At 45.1% G+C, this 20,367-nt stretch overlaps 1 protein-coding gene across 1 annotated transcript in view; it reads right to left on the minus strand.

Annotated features, from left to right (window-relative positions):
* The window catches only part of LOC134601623 (dynein axonemal heavy chain 3-like), an 875,684-nt gene that overhangs the window by 366,040 nt on the left and 489,277 nt on the right, over nucleotides 1-20,367 (minus strand). Inside the window, exons 38-39 of the mRNA XM_063446141.1 lie at nucleotides 14,432-14,565; nucleotides 2,713-2,898 (exon numbers count right to left, since the gene is read on the minus strand). Of these exons, the coding sequence (XP_063302211.1) occupies nucleotides 2,713-2,898; nucleotides 14,432-14,565 (320 nt within the window). The remainder of the gene's footprint in view (nucleotides 1-2,712; nucleotides 2,899-14,431; nucleotides 14,566-20,367) is intronic.

Below are 20,367 nucleotides of genomic sequence, written 5' to 3' on the forward strand. Positions count from 1 at the left end.
TTCACATCGAACATCGAGGCATCACTCCGCCTCCATTTTTGGCCAAACAAATACCATTCGAATCCTTAATCTACTAATTTAGGGACTTGTCTGCACGCCTGACATTCACAGGGTCCTCCATGCGCAGTCAATTCATTTGTCACGCATTTGTCGTTGTTCACGCTTCCCTTCATGTAAGCTTAAGTAGTCCATCGGGAGTTGCCTTCGGTCATGCTGGATGTTTTAATTTAAGGCGTAACACCTTATGCATCCTGTTGTACAATCTTTCACGATCTCATGCCTACCAAGTAACTGCTATAGGGTACTTGCTATACGAACACATATCGTCTTCAAATTTTGTCAAAGCTCCTCTTCAGGTTCCTCTCTCGTGCAAACATTTCCCTACGGTGGGTCACGGTTTTGCATTCTATTCTTCATTTCACGTCACGGCAGTTTCTTCAGGCGCCCGTTAGTCCTTTTTCGCTTGGTTTAAATGCAGGTAATCGCACGTGTTCGGTCAGGTTAACACTTTTCCACAAGAGGTTATACCCTGCCGCGCTTTGAGGGTACAAGTCCACATGGCCTAAATCGTAGGTAGGGCTTCTCTCAAACACAGGGCTACTGGCACGGCCTCAACTCTTACGGGATAGTCCTTATCTTCACCTATTGGTTCCCATTAGCTAGCAGCTCTACTACACGAGAATGCTCAATGAGCTTCTGAGTTTTGCATAATTTAAACCCATTACGTTTCCTTCCTCCTCACAGCATGCTACAAGAACTAGCTCCAGGTATCGTATTATCTTTAATAAACGCTAACCCTGACGTCTCAAGTTCCCCTGCAGTTTCCTCCGCTTTAGCCACTTCCGAAGTCCTGAAGTCGGACCTTGCTTAAACATAACGGTTGAGATAAAAGAACACGCAGTCCAGATTTCCTCTGCAGGTCAATAAGTTATCAATCATGCCCGTAGTTGGAGTCTATGCAGGTAAGATTTGTCCACTAATACTAAGCAAACGTACTCTACGGCTTTCGATACGTGTAAGTATTGTATGTGGTTCAAGATGCTAAATGCGTTCCGATTATAATGGTTGCTCGTACAATTTTTGCCACATCTCTCAAACAGTTCATGCTATACATTCGCTCCTTGTTTGTTAGTCTTGGCCTCAATCCGAAGTTCCTTCTCGGTACATTCATTCCGTGGTAGGGCCGCCACAGCAGCCTCAAGTCATCCAGTTCTAACTCATCTTCTAGAGAAGATGGGTCGCTGGTAGTCCTCGGCATACAACCGGTTCATTCCAAATCCAGAAAGAAATCAGGCTCGCTTTCTATAATATGTCTAAATGTTTTGTTATGTTTAATAAATGTCACACACTTTTTGGCCCTCTTTTTCAGGCCTAACCTCACGTCGGTTTCGGCACACCTCAACCGACTTTCATTTATTAAAATTACACAGTTTAATGTGCGCCCCTTCCATAATCCCGTACACAAATAGAAGGCGTTTGCCTGAAATTGTGGGAGGGATTTTATGGCTATTTAAACCCAGCAATCCCCTTACTCACCTGTCTGCGACGATTTCGGAAATTCCCTCCCACCACACCCTCTTCATATATCATTATACATGGGTGGGCCCTCTTTTTCAGGCCTAACCTCACGTCGGTTTCGGCACACCTCAACCGACTTTCATTTATTAAAATTACACAGTTTAATGTGCGCCCCTTCCATAATCCCGTACACAAATATATATATTCGGTCAGTTTCTTGATACCATTCTCACTGCAGGCTCGATATGAATGCAGGTTTCTCTTAAAAAGAAAGGATAATAGCATTCTAGCACATTGTTTAAGTAAATATGCATTATCAATATCAATATAAGACAGTTTGTGAGACTGGTGCTTTACAACATTGAAAAAAAAGACAGTTTTAAAATAGAAAGCAGACATTAAAGTCGTTCTTATACTTTAGAATTAACGGTTTGTAACATAACACAGGGGATTGTATATAAACTGTATGTAAATTTATTAGAGCAACTTTAGATATAACATAGACAATACATCTTCAGCTTATGCAAGCTGTTATTAGATATAGCAACAATGAAAGATGCATTAATAATATTAATATATGTGTTGAGAGTATTTCTACTAAATATTTTTTTATTTTTTTATTTGGTCAATGGAGTGCTCCTTTAATTTACATTGATACAAGACTTAGTTAAACCTGGGAAACAATTGTCAGCAAACGGTTGCACCTTTATATCAGCACAATTATCTTTTTTTTTATTTTTTTATTTCCAGTTCACTTTATTTAATATGGTGTGGTTAACAAGTAACCAATCCAATGTCACAAGGTTTCCCTCATGTGTTAACCCCAGTACTGGCTTTGCAGGGATGCTTATAAAAAATAATACTTTGGAGCTACATTGGATAAGAAAACGATTGTCAGTGTAGATAGCAAAGTCTAAGCTTTACTGATTGCAGTCTTGAAGTGTGTATTATTATGAGTCCGCGATGAAATCGGCAAAGAGGTTATCCTAGATCTGACCATAAAACCAGTGGTGATTACATGTGGATAATCCCAAAAATTAAAAAAAACTGATTATTTGGTCCTCAAAATGTCAGGGGCTATAATTCTATATACCGGTAATAATTAGTTAAATATCACTGTAAAATTTAATGTATGAAACACAGATCTATAAAGAGAGGCTTGTTATATCATTTTTAATAATAATAATTGCTCACCTTTGTTTGGACTCTGCGGTGAGAACTCCACCAACTGACCAGATGACAGAAAAGAAACCATGAGCCACAATTTCATTTATAACCTCTTCCTTCATTCTTTTACTAACAATGTGATAACTTTGAGCATTTGTCTCTTCTGAAATATCAATAGCTTCATCCTCATTATCAGTCCCAGTCTCTGCAGAACTAAACAGATAAAAGTTTTATTAACCTACATAATGTGATAAAATATGAGAAACATTTGTACTCTTCCAATATCTGCAGGTCAATAAACGTTCTGCACAAGCAAGAATAGCTAAATGTATGGCATGTGGATGCCACGAGCACATAATTAGCTTCGCATTATTTGTGGTCGACCCTTTGAGAAAAATAAAAAACAGGCTCGGTATGAAATACTTTTTAATAACCTGCAACAAACAATGTTTAACTTTTCTTTTTTTTTTTTCAGACAAAACAACTGCGAAACGCATTTTGGAATTTGAGGTTTGGTAAGATCGAATGCAGGTGATTGACTGGGATTCAAAATTATGTGTTGCACCTAGGGCTGAATTCACATCCAAAAAGCCCCTGTGCGCAAAGAATGCCGGCTTCCCTTTAATTTTGAAATAAAAAGATTTGTGGATGAGAAATGGGTAAAAATTAGGAATGAGTAATTTTCTTTTTCGGAACATCTGCACACACCAGTAGCCTCCACCCATGTGTACACTGAATTTGTGTATTTATTTAATCTTTTAGTAAAAATAGCTGGGGAATGTAATAAAACAAGCAGCATGTGGCACCAGATGGGTAGAATTATATCAAATATATGTGGGGTTTTATGTGAAATTGGGAAGACCTTTAGCTAAGCTGCATTTTTGCAATTTAGCACTCACCTAAAAAATGGAAGCTTTGCAGGTGCCTACATGAAATTCTGCCTTCTATAATATATGTTTCATATCACTCCTTACAGTGGGTACATCGGGAGAAGCATATTTTTTTTAGAACTATAATTGTATAATTATATAAAATAACAATATTTTTGAGTATTGCATTGTCTTTGGAAATATTCACACTATTTGTGCCCTGATAAAATGTAATTTGTTTGAGGCCATTTATAAGAATATCTTTTTTCGGTCTCATTAGAAATTCTGTATTTTGGCTGAGAGTAGCAAGGTACATTCTCTTCACTGAAGAGGTTAGCTTAGAATTTGGCAGGTGAGCTTACATTTTAATGACCATCGCAGTAGTACAAAACATGTCTTTATTTTGTATCTGCCCACATATGTCCCTTAATTGGGAATCTACAGACACCCAAAGCTCTTCATCTAAATATCCCTGTCTGTTTAACCCTGGAAGTGAATTTATTTTTACATTCTGCACAGTGGTGGAACTAATGTAGAAGAGGCCCTGGTGCAAGAAAAACATTGTTTGGCCCCCCTCTAGTGCAAAGGTGGCCAAAAAGTAGGTCACCATTTGCTGTACAACCCCCAAATTGCTATGCCAGCTGGGGGTGTACCATTTGCCCATCTCTGCAGGGCTGTAAACATGTAAGCATGTAGTATGTACGGAGTATGTGTGTGGATGTAGAGCAATATGTGTATGAACTGTTGTCATTGGAATGCAGTGGTATACTAGTGTGTAGTGTTTGCGTTAGAATTTAGGGGTGTCTTTGTATGTAGTGTTGACTTTTAAATGCAAGTGATCTTTTGTGTAGTGTTGATGTTGGAATGAAGGGGTGTGTTTGTATATAATTTTAGCAGTTTTGTACAGGGATTTGTTTGCATGCAGGGATGTGTTTGTATTTAGTGTTGATTTTTAAATGTGGATGTACATTTGTGTGTGGCATTGGTGTTTGAATGAAAGGGTATATTTGTATACATTTTTGGTGTTTGAATGCAGGGGTGTGTTTGCATGTAATGTTTGTGTTTGATTGTAGGGGTGTGTTTGCATATAGTATTGGTGTTTGATTGCTGGGATGTAAACACATATACCCATACATGCATACCCATACAACCATACACATATATACATTCACATTAACACAAACACAAATACACACATATACACACACACCATGATACACAGGTACACACACTGACACAAACCCACTCCCTGACACACATATACACACACTTACACACACACTCGCTCACTGGCACACAGATACACACACTTACATATACATATGTTATAACTGTTATGCTTTTAGCCACCCTCCAGTTAAAATACTTTTTGTGTGCAAGAGAACTGCTTGCTTCAGTTCCTGCTGTTGGATGAGGTTAATAGGAGTGTGGGGCTGGAGTAGCACTAACACGCCTCTTTCTCTCCTGCCCTGTGGCATATGGCTCCTCCTCCTCTCTACCTCCCCATGTGAAAATGGCCAGGTTGCGCCATTAAAGAGCCATGGTTCAACAATACCTATCAGGTGGCCATAAGTGCATGGGTCACTCGATGGGCCCAACCAGGGTGCAGGCCCCGGTGCAACCGCACTGGCTGAACTGGTTTTACATTCATAACTGGTTTAGCAGGAACAGCAATGTTTTCATTCCAGGGTAATCTGCCTCTAGTGGTTGTAATACTCAAAAACACCATCTCGATCATCTCTGCACTAACCTTCCAATGCTTTCCTACAGGAAAACATTGGATTAGCTCATAGATATCATCAATCTCGAATAACTCAGCCAAAAAGGTGGAGCAAACCAGAGCTGCAGGGAAAAAAGGTAAGCAAAACTCAAATTTCGGCCAATACTCACCTAGTCCTGTAACATGCATAGCCTCATCCCGTAGCCATCAGCTTTAATTATCTGTTCTCAAATTCTCTCTTGATTTTTTTATTGTTACATAGCAAGCTCATATGTTCTACAGACTCTTCTAATCTTGTTTAATTCATAAGGGTTAAAGTGATACCAAAGGCCCCAAAACAATATTAGCTTCATGAAGCAGCTATGGTGTATAGATCATGCCCATGCAGTCTCACTGCTCAATTCTCTGCCATTTAGGAGTTATATCAGTTTATAGAGCCCTATTTACAGCTACCTTTATGTGACTTACACAGACTTCCTAAACACTTCCTGTAGCCCCATGTAGCTAGAGCGCAGCTAAGCGGAAAAAGGCCTTGACAGGGGTTAGGAGGCGGGCTTAGGAGGAAGTAAGCGTGGGTTGGAATTATGGGTAAGTGGGATTGGCTATTTAAATGAGCAGCCATTTTAGGTGAGTCATTCTAACTTCCTACCTGGTCGAGTTTGTGTTCGCCTCGGTGTGCGCGGACTTTGCTTGGTCGGATTTCTTTTGTCTCCTCTGCAGGAACAATGGACGACGTGGAGCGTTTGCTGGAAGGGATCAGGTCGGCAGCACGGCATCAAGGTGTGGACTGGCTACGGGCACAGCTTGGCCCTGCCCTGGCGGAGGCGGCGGATCGGGACGGCGATGGCGGGAGACCGGTCCGGGCCCGGAGGCCCCCGAGGAGGCTAAGCCCGGGCGCGGGGCCCGGTGAAGTGGTACCCGGTAGCAGTGGAGTTCCAGTTACGACCGGCAGCAGGCCCGGGAGCCGCGTGGTCGAGGCCTTGCCTCCCCGTGTGCGGACGGAGCCTCGGATGTGCACTAGGCGGCAAAGGGATATCGTGGACGGGGGCGCGGCTGCTAGCAGGTCGGAGGCGGCCGGGCGGCCCCCTGGTGCTTCGAGACCCACGGAGGGGAGGCCCAGGAGGGCTTCCCCCCCTTCGGACAGCGGAGACAATGAGGAGGCTGGATCCGGGAGACCGCATGGCAGGCATCAGGCAAGTGCAGAGGGCTCAGGTCGGGGCCCTCTTGGCGGGAAGGTTGTTCGGGGGAGCTCTGCCACTGGGGGGGGCGGGAGTAAGCCGGTTGGGGGTACACAGGCCTTAGTGGGAAAGGGGGAGGGCCCTGGGGCCCCGAAGAGGAAATGTGGCTCTAAAGGAGTAAGTTCTACGGGTGGTAGGGGTTCCCGGGGGGGGGCCAGGTCAGACAGAGGGTCTCCCGTAGGGGTGGTGGGTAGTTCGGGGCCATCGGGGTCTGGCAAGCAAGGGGTCAGAGGTAAGGGGGTGGGGGAGGGGGTTTCGGAGGTAGCTAGGCAAGGGCGTAGGGTAGGCCGGGAGTCGGGTCTTTCCGTAGTGGAGGGGCGCAGGGGGGGCCCGGGTTCCAGGAGTAGTAGTGACAGTCCCTCACCCGTTAGATCTCTGGGGTCCCGGGATGCTCGGGGGCGGTCGGGTCGGCACTGCTCCCCCTCGGATAGCTCAGCAGGGGAAGGTGCGGCAGCCCCTCGGTATGGACAGCAGGGGCGGCTTGCTGGTAGAGACGGGAGGAGTCGTAGCCCCAGGGGTTCCCGGGTGCCACGTGGTGGTAGAGGTCAGCGGGAGGCTTCGGTGCAGAGCAGGCGCTCCCGGGGTCGGGACGGGAGGGGAGTGGATGTTCGTTACCCCCTACCCAGGACTTCTTCTCCTTGTCCTAGATTTCGGAGCCGTTCTGCTTCCTCACAGGCTGGGCACCGGGTGGGCTCCCCGGTCGGCGAGATGGCGGCGGAAGTTCCTCTTCCCGGACGTCAGGCGACCTGCACTGCAGCCCCCACCGCTCCGGTGTCGGGGGGCTTGGCCGGTGAGTCCAGTGGGTCACTACACTCTAGCGCACTAGTTACCACACTTCAGGCACTACTCCACTCATTGGGGGCGGGGGGTGACACTAGCGGCGTTGGTCAGGTGTGGGCTCCGGGTGCAGTGGCTTTAGGTTCTCGGATCCGGGATTCCGCGGGGCCTAGTTCGGGCGGGGATTTGGTGGTGCCGCAGGACGTAGGGGAGGTTGGGAGCGAAAGGGCTGAGTTGTCCGGGGGTATCCCCGACGCGGCTAGGCAGCACGCGTACGTATCTTTTGCGGGCCCACTGGGGGTCCATTTGAAACAGGACGTGAAGGATAAGATTTGGAAGGGCGAGTTCTGTGAGATTTTCTCCCTCCTCCCGTTAGAGGACTTCATTGACCTCAAGGAGGAGGATAAGAAGGATGAGAAAAAAGAGGAGGAGGAGAAGAGGAAGCGGTACCGCAAGATACCGAAGTCCTTCGGTAATTGGTTGCAGGCTTTTTGTGTGCTGGCTAGTGTGCTCGGCGAGAAATCGCCGGGGTTGTGCTCGTCTTTGTTCTGCTATTTGGATGGCATTTGGGAGGCGTACCGAACTTACGGGGGGTTGGCATGGTGGAGGTACGACGAGCAGTTTCGGCAGCGGCTGGCGGCTAACCCGGGTATGCGGTGGGACCAAATGGACCTGCCGCTCTGGATGAAGCTAATGATGGCGCAAAAAGCGCAGCCCTTTCAGAGTTCGGCCGGCGCCAGGGGGCAGTCCGCCTCGTCGGCCACCTTACAAAAGGGCTTATGCTGGCTCTATAACGAGGGCCAATGCAAATGGGGAGCCTCCTGTCGTTTCAAGCATGAGTGCTCCGGCTGCGGGGGAGCTCATGGGCTCAACCGCTGCTTTAAGAAGGGTAAGTCCGGAGGCGCCGGCGCGGCTGTCGCGCCGGGGGGAGGGGGTGCATCCGCTTCCCCTGGGCCTAACCCCAGTGAAGCTAAGCGCGATGGAGCCGTGGCTAGGCCGCTACGGTAACAGGGCGGACGCTGCGGTGCTCCTGGCGGGGTTTGCGGTGGGGTTCTTTATTCCGTTTCAGGAGCGACGTGGGGGTCAAGGGAGGCTGCGCAACCTGAAGTCTGTGGCGGACTTCCCGGATGTGGTTAGGGAAAAGCTGGGCAAAGAAGTAGGACTGGGCCGCATGGCAGGCCCATTTGTAGTGCCTCCGCTGGAGGGCCTGCGGGTTTCCCCACTTGGGGTGGTCCCCAAGAAGGAGCCGGGTAAATTTAGACTCATTCACCATCTCTCATACCCGAAAGGGGAGTCGGTGAATGACGGTATTCATAAGGAATTGTGCTCGGTGTCATATGCATCTTTCGACCGGGCGGTCGATTTGGTCCGGCGGGCCGGGCATGGGGCCCTGATGGCTAAGGTGGACATCGAGGCCGCGTTCCGGCTGCTACCGGTCCACCGGGACTGTCATCACCTGCTGGGGTGTTTCTTTGAAGGGGCCTACTTCGTGGACTTGTGTCTGCCCATGGGCTGTTCCATTTCCTGCTCCTATTTTGAGAAATTCAGCACTTTTCTCGAATGGGTGATACGGGTGGAAGCGGGGAGTCGTCTTATTGTACATTATCTAGATGATTTTCTGTGTGTGGGACCGGCCGGTTCCCTGGATTGCCTGCGCCTGCTGCGGACGGTTGAGTGGGTGGCGGGCCAATTCGGGGTTCCGCTGGCGGCGGATAAGACCGAGGGCCCGACCACGTGTCTGAGTTTTCTAGGTCTGGAGATTGACTCTGGGAGGGGAGAATGTCGGCTGCCCCAGGATAAGCTGGCAAGGCTTCGGGGGGCGGTGGCTGCCGTTGCTGGGGCACGCAAGGTGACTCTGGTGCAGCTACAGTCCTTGATTGGGTTGCTCAATTTTGCGTGTCGGGTCATCCCGATGGGAAGGGTGTTTAGTCGCAGCTTGTCGGCCGCTACCGCGGGGGTTAAATCCCCGCACCATTTTGTACGGGTGTCGGCGGCCATGCGAGCGGACTTGGGCATCTGGGATGCCTTCTTGCGGGATTTTAATGGGACGGTGTTGTTCCGGCAGGAGGGCCAGTCGTCGGCCGAGCTGGAGCTTTTTACGGATGCTTCGGGCAGTATAGGCTTTGGGGCATATTTTGGGGGCTCCTGGTGTGCGGAGCGGTGGCCGGACTCTTGGGGTTCGAGCCCTCTTATGCGCAACTTGGCTTTCTTGGAGTTGTTCCCGTTGGTTGTTGCAGTAGCGTTATGGGGTGACAGGTTGCGTGATCGGAAAGTGGTATTTTTCTCGGATAACATGGCGGTGGTTCACGCGGTGAATCGCCAGTCGGCGGCATCAAAGCCGGTGGTTCAGCTGCTGAGGCGACTGGTATTGCTGTGTATGTCCCGAAATGTTGTTTTTCGCGCGCGCCATGTTCCCGGCTATTTGAATGAGGTGGCTGATGCTCTATCTCGTTTTCAGTGGTCCTGTTTCTGGCTGGCGGCGCCGGGGGCATCGAAGGAAGGGCTGGCTTGCCCGGACGAGATTTGGCAGCTGGGGGCGTCCTGCTTGGAGGACTCGTGAAGGCTTCTCTGGCACCGGCCACTTGGGCCTCGTACAGTAAGGTTTGGGGCTTGTGGGAACGGTCACTGGAAGGGTTGGCCATGGACAGCGGGGAGGCCCTGCGGGACGCTTTCTTGTGGTACACCTGTCAGTTGCTGACAAAAGGGCCGTCCCCTGCCGTGGTGGACAGATCCATGGCGGCGATGGCGTTTTGGTTTCGGTGGCATGGGAAGGAGGACTTTACCAAGACCTTCGTCATCAGGCAAGCCCTGAAGGGTTATCGCAAGGGGCGCAGGGCGCCGGATACCAGGCGCCCGGTGTCGGTGCGGCTGCTGGGGGATTTGGTGGGTATATTGCCTGAGGTTTGTTTTGATGGGTTTGAGGCTTTACTGTTCAAAGTAGCGTTTGTTTTGGCGTTTTTTGGGGCATTCCGAGTAGGGGAATTGGTGAGTGCTAGTAAAATGGCGCAGGGGGGCCTGCAATTTTCGGGGGTCCGTATCTTGGATAGGAAGGTGGTGGTGCACCTTGGCAGGTCCAAATCGGACGTCCGCGGCGTGGGCCGGGACGTGACACTGGGGGCCTTGCCGGGCTCGGCTTTGTGCCCGGTGGCTGCTACGGTGGAGTATCTGGCGCGGAGGCCAGCGGTAGGGGGCTCCTTATTGGTACATGCTGACGGATCGTCCCTTTCTCGGTTCCAGTTCACGAAAGTTTTTCGGTTGGGCTTGGGCAGGTTGGGGCTTCAAGCTGCACGATTTGGGACGCACTCGTTCCGTATTGGGGCGGCCACGGAGGCCGCACGGTTGGGATTGGGGGACGAGGTGGTGAAGAGGATCGGGAGGTGGGAATCGGTAAGATTCCGCTCCTATGTCCGGTTGGGTCTATTGGATTAATGGCATGGGACTGTTTTGTATTTCAAAAAAAAAAAAAAAAAAATAACCATCAAATTTAAAAGGTGTTGTGTTATGATATGAGGGGTTAATGGCTATGTTGGGATGTTTCGCTGTGTTGGTTGGGGATGGGGTAGGGGTCTCTGTTGGACTTCCCTCATCATTTGTTTTCTCCCCCCAGGGCGTGTGGCATGGATCGTGGGCCATTCGTTTGTCTTCTGGGCCGAGAGGAGGGCCGCAGCTCGAGCGCAAGGCCAGCAGCTGGGTTTTCCGAGAGGCCAGTTGGCAGTTCGTTGGTTTGGGTATCGGGGTTTTGCTGGGGGGATGTTTGTGGGAAACTGTTTGGGATGCTGGCAGCAGGGTACACGCCAGACGTGCTGGTATTACATGTGGGGGTAATGACCTGGGCCTTACGCCGCAGCGCCGGCTGGTGAAGTGGATGAAGCAGGACATTAATAAGTTGAGGGGCCTGCTTCCGGGGGTAATGTTGGTCTGGTCTGAGATTGTCCCGCGGCGCCGGTGGCGGCACGCTCGGGATACGGGGGCTATGGAGAGGTGCAGGAAGAAGGTGAATAGCTTGATGGCAAGCTTTGTGCGGAAAGTAGGGGGTGTAGTGGTACGGCACCTGGAGTTGGAGGAAGGGTTGCCAGGATACTACCGCTCGGATGGTGTTCACCTCTCGGATGTGGGTTTGGACCTGCTCAACTTGGGTTGGCAGGATGGTATAAGGATGGCCCTGTTTCTTCGGGGTGGCGGAGCTCAGACAGCTTAAGGGGTCAAGGTCTGAGCTTGTGGCGGGACGGGGAGCTGAAGGAGAGGAAATAGGCTCCCCTGGATGAACGTGAGGTGGAATAAACAGATTGTGGTCATCGGTGGTTGAGAGGTTTCGAGTCCTGGAGGTGGCTCAGAACCTGGTGGGGCAGGGGTATCCGGGTATACCCCTGCCGTGGTTAATGGTGGTTGGCAGGGGTATCCGGGTATACCCCTGCCGTGGTTAATGGTGGTTGGCACTTTGATATAAAGTTGGTGTATGTTATAATTATGTATATGTGTTATTATATGGGGGTCATTGCCTTTGTATGGTAGCCGAAGGAACAGGATGCGAGGGGGCGGAGTATGGGGGGCAATGACCCATGTTTACCTGTTAATTTATTATCGATATTATTATTATTATTATTATTATCATTATTATTATTATTATTATAATTATTGGTTAATAAAGCTGTGGACAAATTTCCCCATACTACTTAGTGTCTGTGTATTATTGGGTTAGGTTATGGGGGTGGTTTGTCCTGGATTCCGACTGCCCAAATGGCGACTATAGACCTGTCATGTAGCCCCATGTAGCTAGAGCGCAGCTAAGCGGAAAAAGGCCTTGACAGGGGTTAGGAGGCGGGCTTAGGAGGAAGTAAGCGTGGGTTGGAATTATGGGTAAGTGGGATTGGCTATTTAAATGAGCAGCCATTTTAGGTGAGTCATTCTAACTTCCTACCTGGTCGAGTTTGTCCCACCCACCCTCCCTTTGTTTGTTTTGTGTTTATTTAACCCGTTTCTTTCACAGCGGCGGGACGGGGAGCTGAAGGAGAGGAAATAGGCTCCCCTGGATGAACGTGAGGTGGAATAAACAGATTGTGGTCATCGGTGGTTGAGAGGTTTCGAGTCCTGGAGGTGGCTCAGAACCTGGTGGGGCAGGGGTATCCGGGTATACCCCTGCCGTGGTTAATGGTGGTTGGCAGGGGTATCCGGGTATACCCCTGCCGTGGTTAATGGTGGTTGGCACTTTGATATAAAGTTGGTGTATGTTATAATTATGTATATGTGTTATTATATGGGGGTCATTGCCTTTTGTATGGTAGCCGAAGGAACAGGATGCGAGGGGGCGGAGTATGGGGGGCAATGACCCATGTTTACCTGTTAATTTATTATCGATATTATTATTATTATTATTATCATTATTATTATTATTATTATAATTATTGGTTAATAAAGCTGTGGACAAATTTCCCCATACTACTTAGTGTCTGTGTATTATTGGGTTAGGTTATGGGGGTGGTTTGTCCTGGATTCCGACTGCCCAAATGGCGACTATAGACCTGTCATGTAAATCATGTTCTAATGTTTAAACTTTCTTTATTGTGCAGTCTGTTTATTTTAGAGTTGTGTATCTCTGTTAATAGCCACCTGCAGAAGCCTCCTGTCTGTGATTATAATACAATTTACAGAGCCGGAGATAAAAAGTTAAAATTTTCTTGAAAATTCATCCATTTTTTTTTTCATGCAGACTGTGTCAGTCAGAGAAAAACAAAGAGCAAGAGAGGTGAGAACGGACAACAGCTCAATTAGCCTGCCCTTCGGTTGGTCCTCTCTCAGATCTCAAGCTGGTTTTAGCTCATCTAGTGCCATTACTGAGGGAACATTTCCGTAAGCATATCAGACTGGTCTTGCCCGCACGGGCAGTTCAGATCCGAAATGCCAGCAAGATTCCCCTGCATGAGAGATTCAGCAACCCCAGACGATCGTTTCAACCTTGTAAGGTATCATCGGTGAGGTATAGCTAATATCCCTCTAGGCACCGTGAGCAAGGGTTCCACTGTGTCACTGCCAAGGGAGGTGTTACTAGTTCTCCATAAACAAAAAGTGAGACTGCAGTGGTATGATTTATACACCAAAACTGCTTCATTAAGCTAAGGTTGTTTTGATGCCTATAGTATCTCTTTAATTTATTAGCCAGAATTAAAACCACTCAAGAGTAACAGAGTTACACTCTGCCATCACAAAAACTATTCTATTTAATAGCAAGGTATGTAGGTTGGTTTCTGAGCTTAACACATCACTCCCATTTTTTTTTTTCAAACAAAAGGCAGTGTTTGCATTACCGCCTAGTAACACCTCTAGTTGCAGTCACACAGACGTCCACTAGAGGTGCTTCCTGGGTCAGTGCTGCTCAGTGTGCATCACTGACGTTCATCATTCCCACAATGTGCATGCAGGCATTTCTTATAAAGATGCATTGATTCAATGCATATATATAAGGAGATGCTGATTGGTGCATCACAGCGTTTTGCCTTACATGCGCAATAGTCTCTCAATGTTTCCCTACGGGAAATCTGATTAGCTTATCCATGGAGGCAGGACCAGCCACAGTGAAACCGGCAGATGCTGGCAAAAATGTAAATTAAATATATTTTTAAACGGTTCAAGGGGGGCCAGGATCCTAAACAGTGTTTTTACCACTTTAGTATCAGAAATACTATTCATTCCTGACACTAGAGTGTTCCTTTCAGGTGAATATAACTGAACCAGAAACATTCTCTAAGTCAGTGCTTGCAGTTCAGCTGCATTGGCCTTATAATTGAAAATAAGTTTGAATTAATTTTGGATTCTCAATTTAGTGAATTTCACTGAAAATGTAGTATCAGCAGGAAAGACCCATGACTCCTCCTAAATTAATCCCATTGTATAAAAGCATATTAAAACAACATCTTAAATAATTTTAGTTGTCGATATGTGTTTATTCTAGTCTGTTGCTATACTACCCCTTTCTTACATTGGTACAACGTTGTTTCTGGGAATTGTCTAAGTAGATTTTTTTTTATCAAACAATATTTTTTTTCTATTTGCTATAAAATCTATGTTAATCAATATAATGTAAACATTATATGTTTCTTCATGAATACATTTCTAGAGTTTATCAGCTGGATTTCTTGATTTCTTACCTCATGTTTGACAGCAAACATTCATAGAGCTTTAGTGCAGACATGGTCAGATGCAGTGGAGATGTCTGAATCACAAATTTACATTTCTTTTCAACAAAGTCCAAACTTGCAGAGAGTAGCCATCTGCACATTGTCTGCAGAGAAAAAAAAAATAGTATCAATAAAATGAAGATTCTCTAGATGTTGAATAATATTCATATTGATTATAGCGGTACTAACAAGTAAGCGTGGTCATGTGTAAATGCGAGGATTTTGCTGTGGTACTGCAACTTATTTACTGGTGAACAAAGATAAGGCTTATTTAAACATCTAGGCTTATTCAATAACCACTGCTGAGATGAGGAGGACGGACAATCAAATTGAAATGTTTAGGTTATGTCTATGCTTCAGTGTGAAGTATGTAGTCTGCCCGCGTTGTCCACATTGACTCACTGCTACATAAGTGAATGGCTCTTTATTTACATAGCACTGACAACAGGGTCTCTAATTAGGGCCCCAATTTAATATTTGTTATTATTATTATTATCATTATTATTATGTTATTATTTATATAGCGCCAACAAATTCATGCAGCGCCTTACAGCGGGTGGACGAACAAACATGTAGTTGTAACCAGACAAGTTGGACACACAGGTACAGAGGCGTTGAGGGCCCTGCTCAATAAGCTTGTATGCTAGAGGGAGTGGGGTAAAGTGACACAAAAGGTAAGGATAGTATTAGACTAATGACAGTTGCAAGAGAGGAATCAGTCGGGAGCTATTAACAGTTTAATTGATACGCTTTTAAGGAGATGTGGGTTTTTAATGATTTTTTGAAGGAGTGGAGACTAGGTGAGCTTCTAACACAGGAAAGGTGCAGCCCTCGAGAAGTCTTGAAGGTGAGCATCAGCGGTGGGAGTACGGATAGAAGAGAGACGTAAGTCTTCAGCAGAGTGTAAGGGCCTAGACGGGACATACTTTTGTGTTAGATGGATAGATAGGTGGGAGCAACATTATGTAGAGATTTGAAAGCAAGAACCAGAATTTTAAATTGAGCCCTATATCTTACAGGAAGCCAATGTAGGGACTGACAGAAGGGTGAGACGTGGGCGGTGCGGGCGGACAGGAAGATGATACTCGCCACTGCATTCATTATGGACTGTAACGGCGCAAGTTGGGAGCACGTAAGACCACTGAGAAGCGGATTACAGTAGTCAAGGCGAGAAAGGACAGTGGAATGGACCAGCACCTTATTCGCATCTGGCGTTAAGTAGGGTCAGATGCACGCAATGTTTTTGAGATGGAAGCGGCAGCATTTGGCGATAGACTGAACATGAGGTGAGAAGGAGAGGACGGAGTCAAAGAAAACACCTAGGTAGCGACATTTTGTGCAAAATTGATTATGGGGGCTCTTTTACGGGTCTTTATTTTATTACTATTGGGTCCAGCAGACTCCACACATATATTAAGTGTCAAATCTTCATCCCAGTACTTATTCATATCCCAATGCAAATGAGAAATGGCAGTAGATATATTACGTACTAATAGTATGTTATTTTAACCACACTCCCCACGATTTCAAAAAAAATTTAAAGGTTGATTGAAAATGAGTCTGCATTTTATCCCACACTTAACCTAGTATGAATAGTATATTTATGAGTTGGGTTTATAAACACATCTTGAACCAACCTCACCTGGAGACTTTCAACCAAGTTTCATTTAAAATATATGAAAGGACCCTATTAACTGTAACATAATAAAAGTAATAGCAAAAATACATGCTTATATTGACATAAATATATCTCTTACATTATCATATTAGAACTGTTTGTTTGGACCAAATCATATTCACTCAGTGCCTAAATAGCTAATAAAAATTATATTTTAATACACATTGTACCATGGTTGCAACATTTCAATTTGTTCATTAGCACATATTGACTAAAAACCGAGTCTAAAAATAAGTTGAAATAGATAGATAATGAAGGTGAACCTCAGCAATATTTTTCTAGTCTCAGTATCACACAAACATGTTTATTTGATGCCATTTTTATAACAGATACAATTATATTTTCCAAGAACATTTTCAAGAAATTAACAGTGTAAATGTTCTTATTTGCATTAACAATTATATTACAATTTCAAAACTGCATAAAAAAGTATTCTTTCCACTCTGAAATAAAAGAGAATAATAATTCCAAAATAAAACTATAACAACTTTGAAATTAATATAAACTCATGGGAACAATGTTCCTATCCATATATGATTTGGAGGGTATATTAAAAATAAAACAATACTGATTATTAGAAGAATATTAGGTTTGTATATTTGAAATTCATCATAACCAGCATACAGCACAAAAAAAAAAAAATATATATATATATATATATATATATATATACAAAAAATCCAAGGTATTCCTGCACTCACGCTTGAATTATCCCTAGAATTCGAGTGCTAGGATGCCATGGCTAGTGTTATGTATCCATCCAAAATAGGCAGGAGCACTCACTTGCTTAAAATCCAAAATTTATTAGAACATCTTTTAAAAAATGATCAGCGTTTCAGTCCTGCACAAAGATCTTTGATCCTGATGAAAGTCCTCTGTGCAGGACTGAAACGTTGATCATTTTTGAAAAGATGTTCTAATAAATTTTGGATTTTAAGCAAGTAAGTGCTCCTGTCTATTTTGGATGGATATATATATATACTTTAAATATCACCTAAGGCATGCAATGCAGTCCCAATAATTCCATAGACTGCATTTTTATTTCATCATTAATACGCTAACACTTCAAAAGGCCATTTCATTACAAATTAAAAGAAAAAAACACTAAATTTAGCAACACCATATGTTAAAATTGGTATCATCAGTTAGAGCGCCTGCAATTATTCATATATTGAATGATACATCAAGACAAGTTTAGATAAAATAACAGCATGGTGAAACATATGAGAGCCAGTGTTAATATAATAATCTTCTGTGTGTTGGACCATATGGCAACTTCTTTTAAAACAATTATACAGAATTCCATCTGTATAGCGTGTAACGTACAACAAGTTAGTAGGCAAGGATTCAAAAATCTGGGTTATCAGCTGGAGGTGGAGAATGCAGGGTGAAAAAAAAAGCTAATCATATACCAAATTTTTAAGTGTTTTTGTACACATGCACACGTACACATGTACTTCTTGAAAAATAGAACTGATCATTTTAAAATAATTGCAGAACTATTAAAATAATTTTTACTCATGACAGTAAACCAAAAATGCAGACTGCAAACATTTAAAGAGCTTTGTTTTTTTTGTTTTTTTTATTTAAAAAGTGGTTAGTTATTAGTTATTCACTAAAGTGAGAATTCAAAGTGAATCTCAAATTTAAGGTAAAAATAGGTGAACCTAAAAAAAATCCTGCTATGCTTTCAGTTCAGATACTCTGGCCTTGAATTTAAAATCCAATTTGAATTCTCACTAATAAATAACCCTGTGTATATTGAACTCAGCAGGAATTTTCCAAAATTGCTGAATTATAGAAAGAGTTGGAAGATCCAATTAGCTATTTTGGACTAAAACTTGTTATTTGATATTAATTTCCAGAAAATGTCCATGTGAAAAAATGTTTGTAATATCTGCTATTTTGTTATTTTTGAAATACTCCTCTTTAGACCAGTGGTAGTCAACCTTTTTTTACCTACCGCCCACTAATGCAACTTTTTGGTTGAAAAAATTTCCTTACCGCCCACCAGTTTTCGCGCAAATGCGGAATATTTTTTAGAAAGGAGGGTGTTTTACAAAAAATAAATGTACGTACATTTATCTTTTTATTTCTACTTAATGCAGGTTTATAAGGTTTTTAACTTTATAAAGTTTAATGAGAAAACAATAAAGTAAATTGAAATTACCTTTACTAGTGATTAATGAGATCCTTGAGGTTGATGCTGCGAGACTAAATATTTGATTTCTGGTTCGATTTTCGTAAGGAACAAACGAAGGTCTCTTTCAGTGATATTCAGACGACTTCTCTGTTTGCGCATAATATGATTTCTCATATTATCTCTCTATGATTTTTCTTGTGCGTCAGCTCATCTCCTCTCCCTCCTCAATTCCCCTCCCCACCTTTTTTTTCCCCCTTTTTTCTATTTTTTAACCTTCCTTGTAGCAATGCCCAGTAGGAAGGCTGAGCTAGGTAGCCCACTTACTATATAGTCCACTATAACAGACAGACACACGTACAAGACACACGTACAAGACACACATACAGACACACGTACAAGACACACACACGACACACATACAGACACACATACAGACACACATACATACACACACACGACACATACACACACGACACATACACACACGACACATACACACACACACACGACAAATACACACACACATACACACACACACGACACATACACACACACACGACACATACATACACACACACGACACATACACACACGACATACATACACACACACACACACAACACACATACAGATACACATACAGACACAAATACAGACACATAGATACACAAATACAGACACATAGATACACACACACGACACATACATACACACACACACGACACATACATACACGACACATACAGACACACACGACACATACAGACACACACGACACACACACACGACACACATACATACACACACACATACATACACACACGACACATACATACACACGACACATACAGACACACACGACACATACAGACACACACAACACATACAGACACACACGACACATACAGACACACACAACACATACAGACACACACGACACACACACACGTACATACACACACGACACATACATACACACACACACACGACACATACATACACACACACACACAACACACATACAGACACAAACACACACGACACATACAGACACAAACACACACGACACATACACACACACATACATACACACACATACATACACACATACATACATACACACACACACATACACAAGACACACACGACACATACAGGAACACAGACAGACACACATACACACAAGACACATACATACAGACACACACAAGACACACATACCAACAGACAGTCACACATACATACACACACAAGACACACATATATACAGACACACAAGACATACATACAAAGACACACACACACACACACATTATATTTAAGTCACCCTCCTGTTTCCTACCTTTTAGATTCAGGAGGGTGACTTTCCCTGGGGTCCAGTGGTGGCTCAGGTGGATGGGAGTCAGAGTTCCCACTCTGACTCCCTGGTCTTCCTCCCGCGCGGCTCTCAGGGTTAGCTGGGAGGAGTGATGTGCAGTCACTTCCTCCCAGCTCTGCGATGTCATCACAGGGGGCCCGGTCGCGCTGTTAAAGCGCCCAGCGCTGACCGGGCCCCCTTACAATCCACATCCATCGGGTGGCCCTGACAGCATGGGCCACCCGATGGACCCCTCCATATGCGGCCCCGGCGGTTTGCCGCGCGGGCCGGAGCCGCAATTTGTCACGGCGGTACCCAGTCGCAGGGGTACCGCCGGCTCGCACCCGCCCGCCCGCCCGTCCGCCAAAACCTGGAAATCCCTACCGCCCACCTGAAATCCTAAAACGCCCACTAGTGGGCGGTAGGGACCAGGTTGACGACCCATGCTTTAGACAGTTGTATAACTAGATACATTGTGCAAGATGCAAAGGTGGTCCAGCTCTATGACCATCGTCTAGTAGTGTAGAGATATGGATTCCCACAGTAGAAGAATCTTCTTTGTCTTTAGAAACTTACTTTATTTGATGGGTATATACCGAGTTTAGTTCTGATCATGTAGAATTAGTAGCCTAGTACGATTTTTTGATGATGCCCAAATTTGAGTTGAATGAAAGTTTGGCTTGGTAGAATTTAGGTGCTGGAAAACTAGCTTGGATCTGAATTAGACA

The sequence above is a fragment of the Pelobates fuscus genome, chromosome 3 (assembly GCF_036172605.1).
Source record: "Pelobates fuscus isolate aPelFus1 chromosome 3, aPelFus1.pri, whole genome shotgun sequence".
NCBI classification, from domain to species: Eukaryota; Metazoa; Chordata; class Amphibia; order Anura; family Pelobatidae; genus Pelobates; species Pelobates fuscus.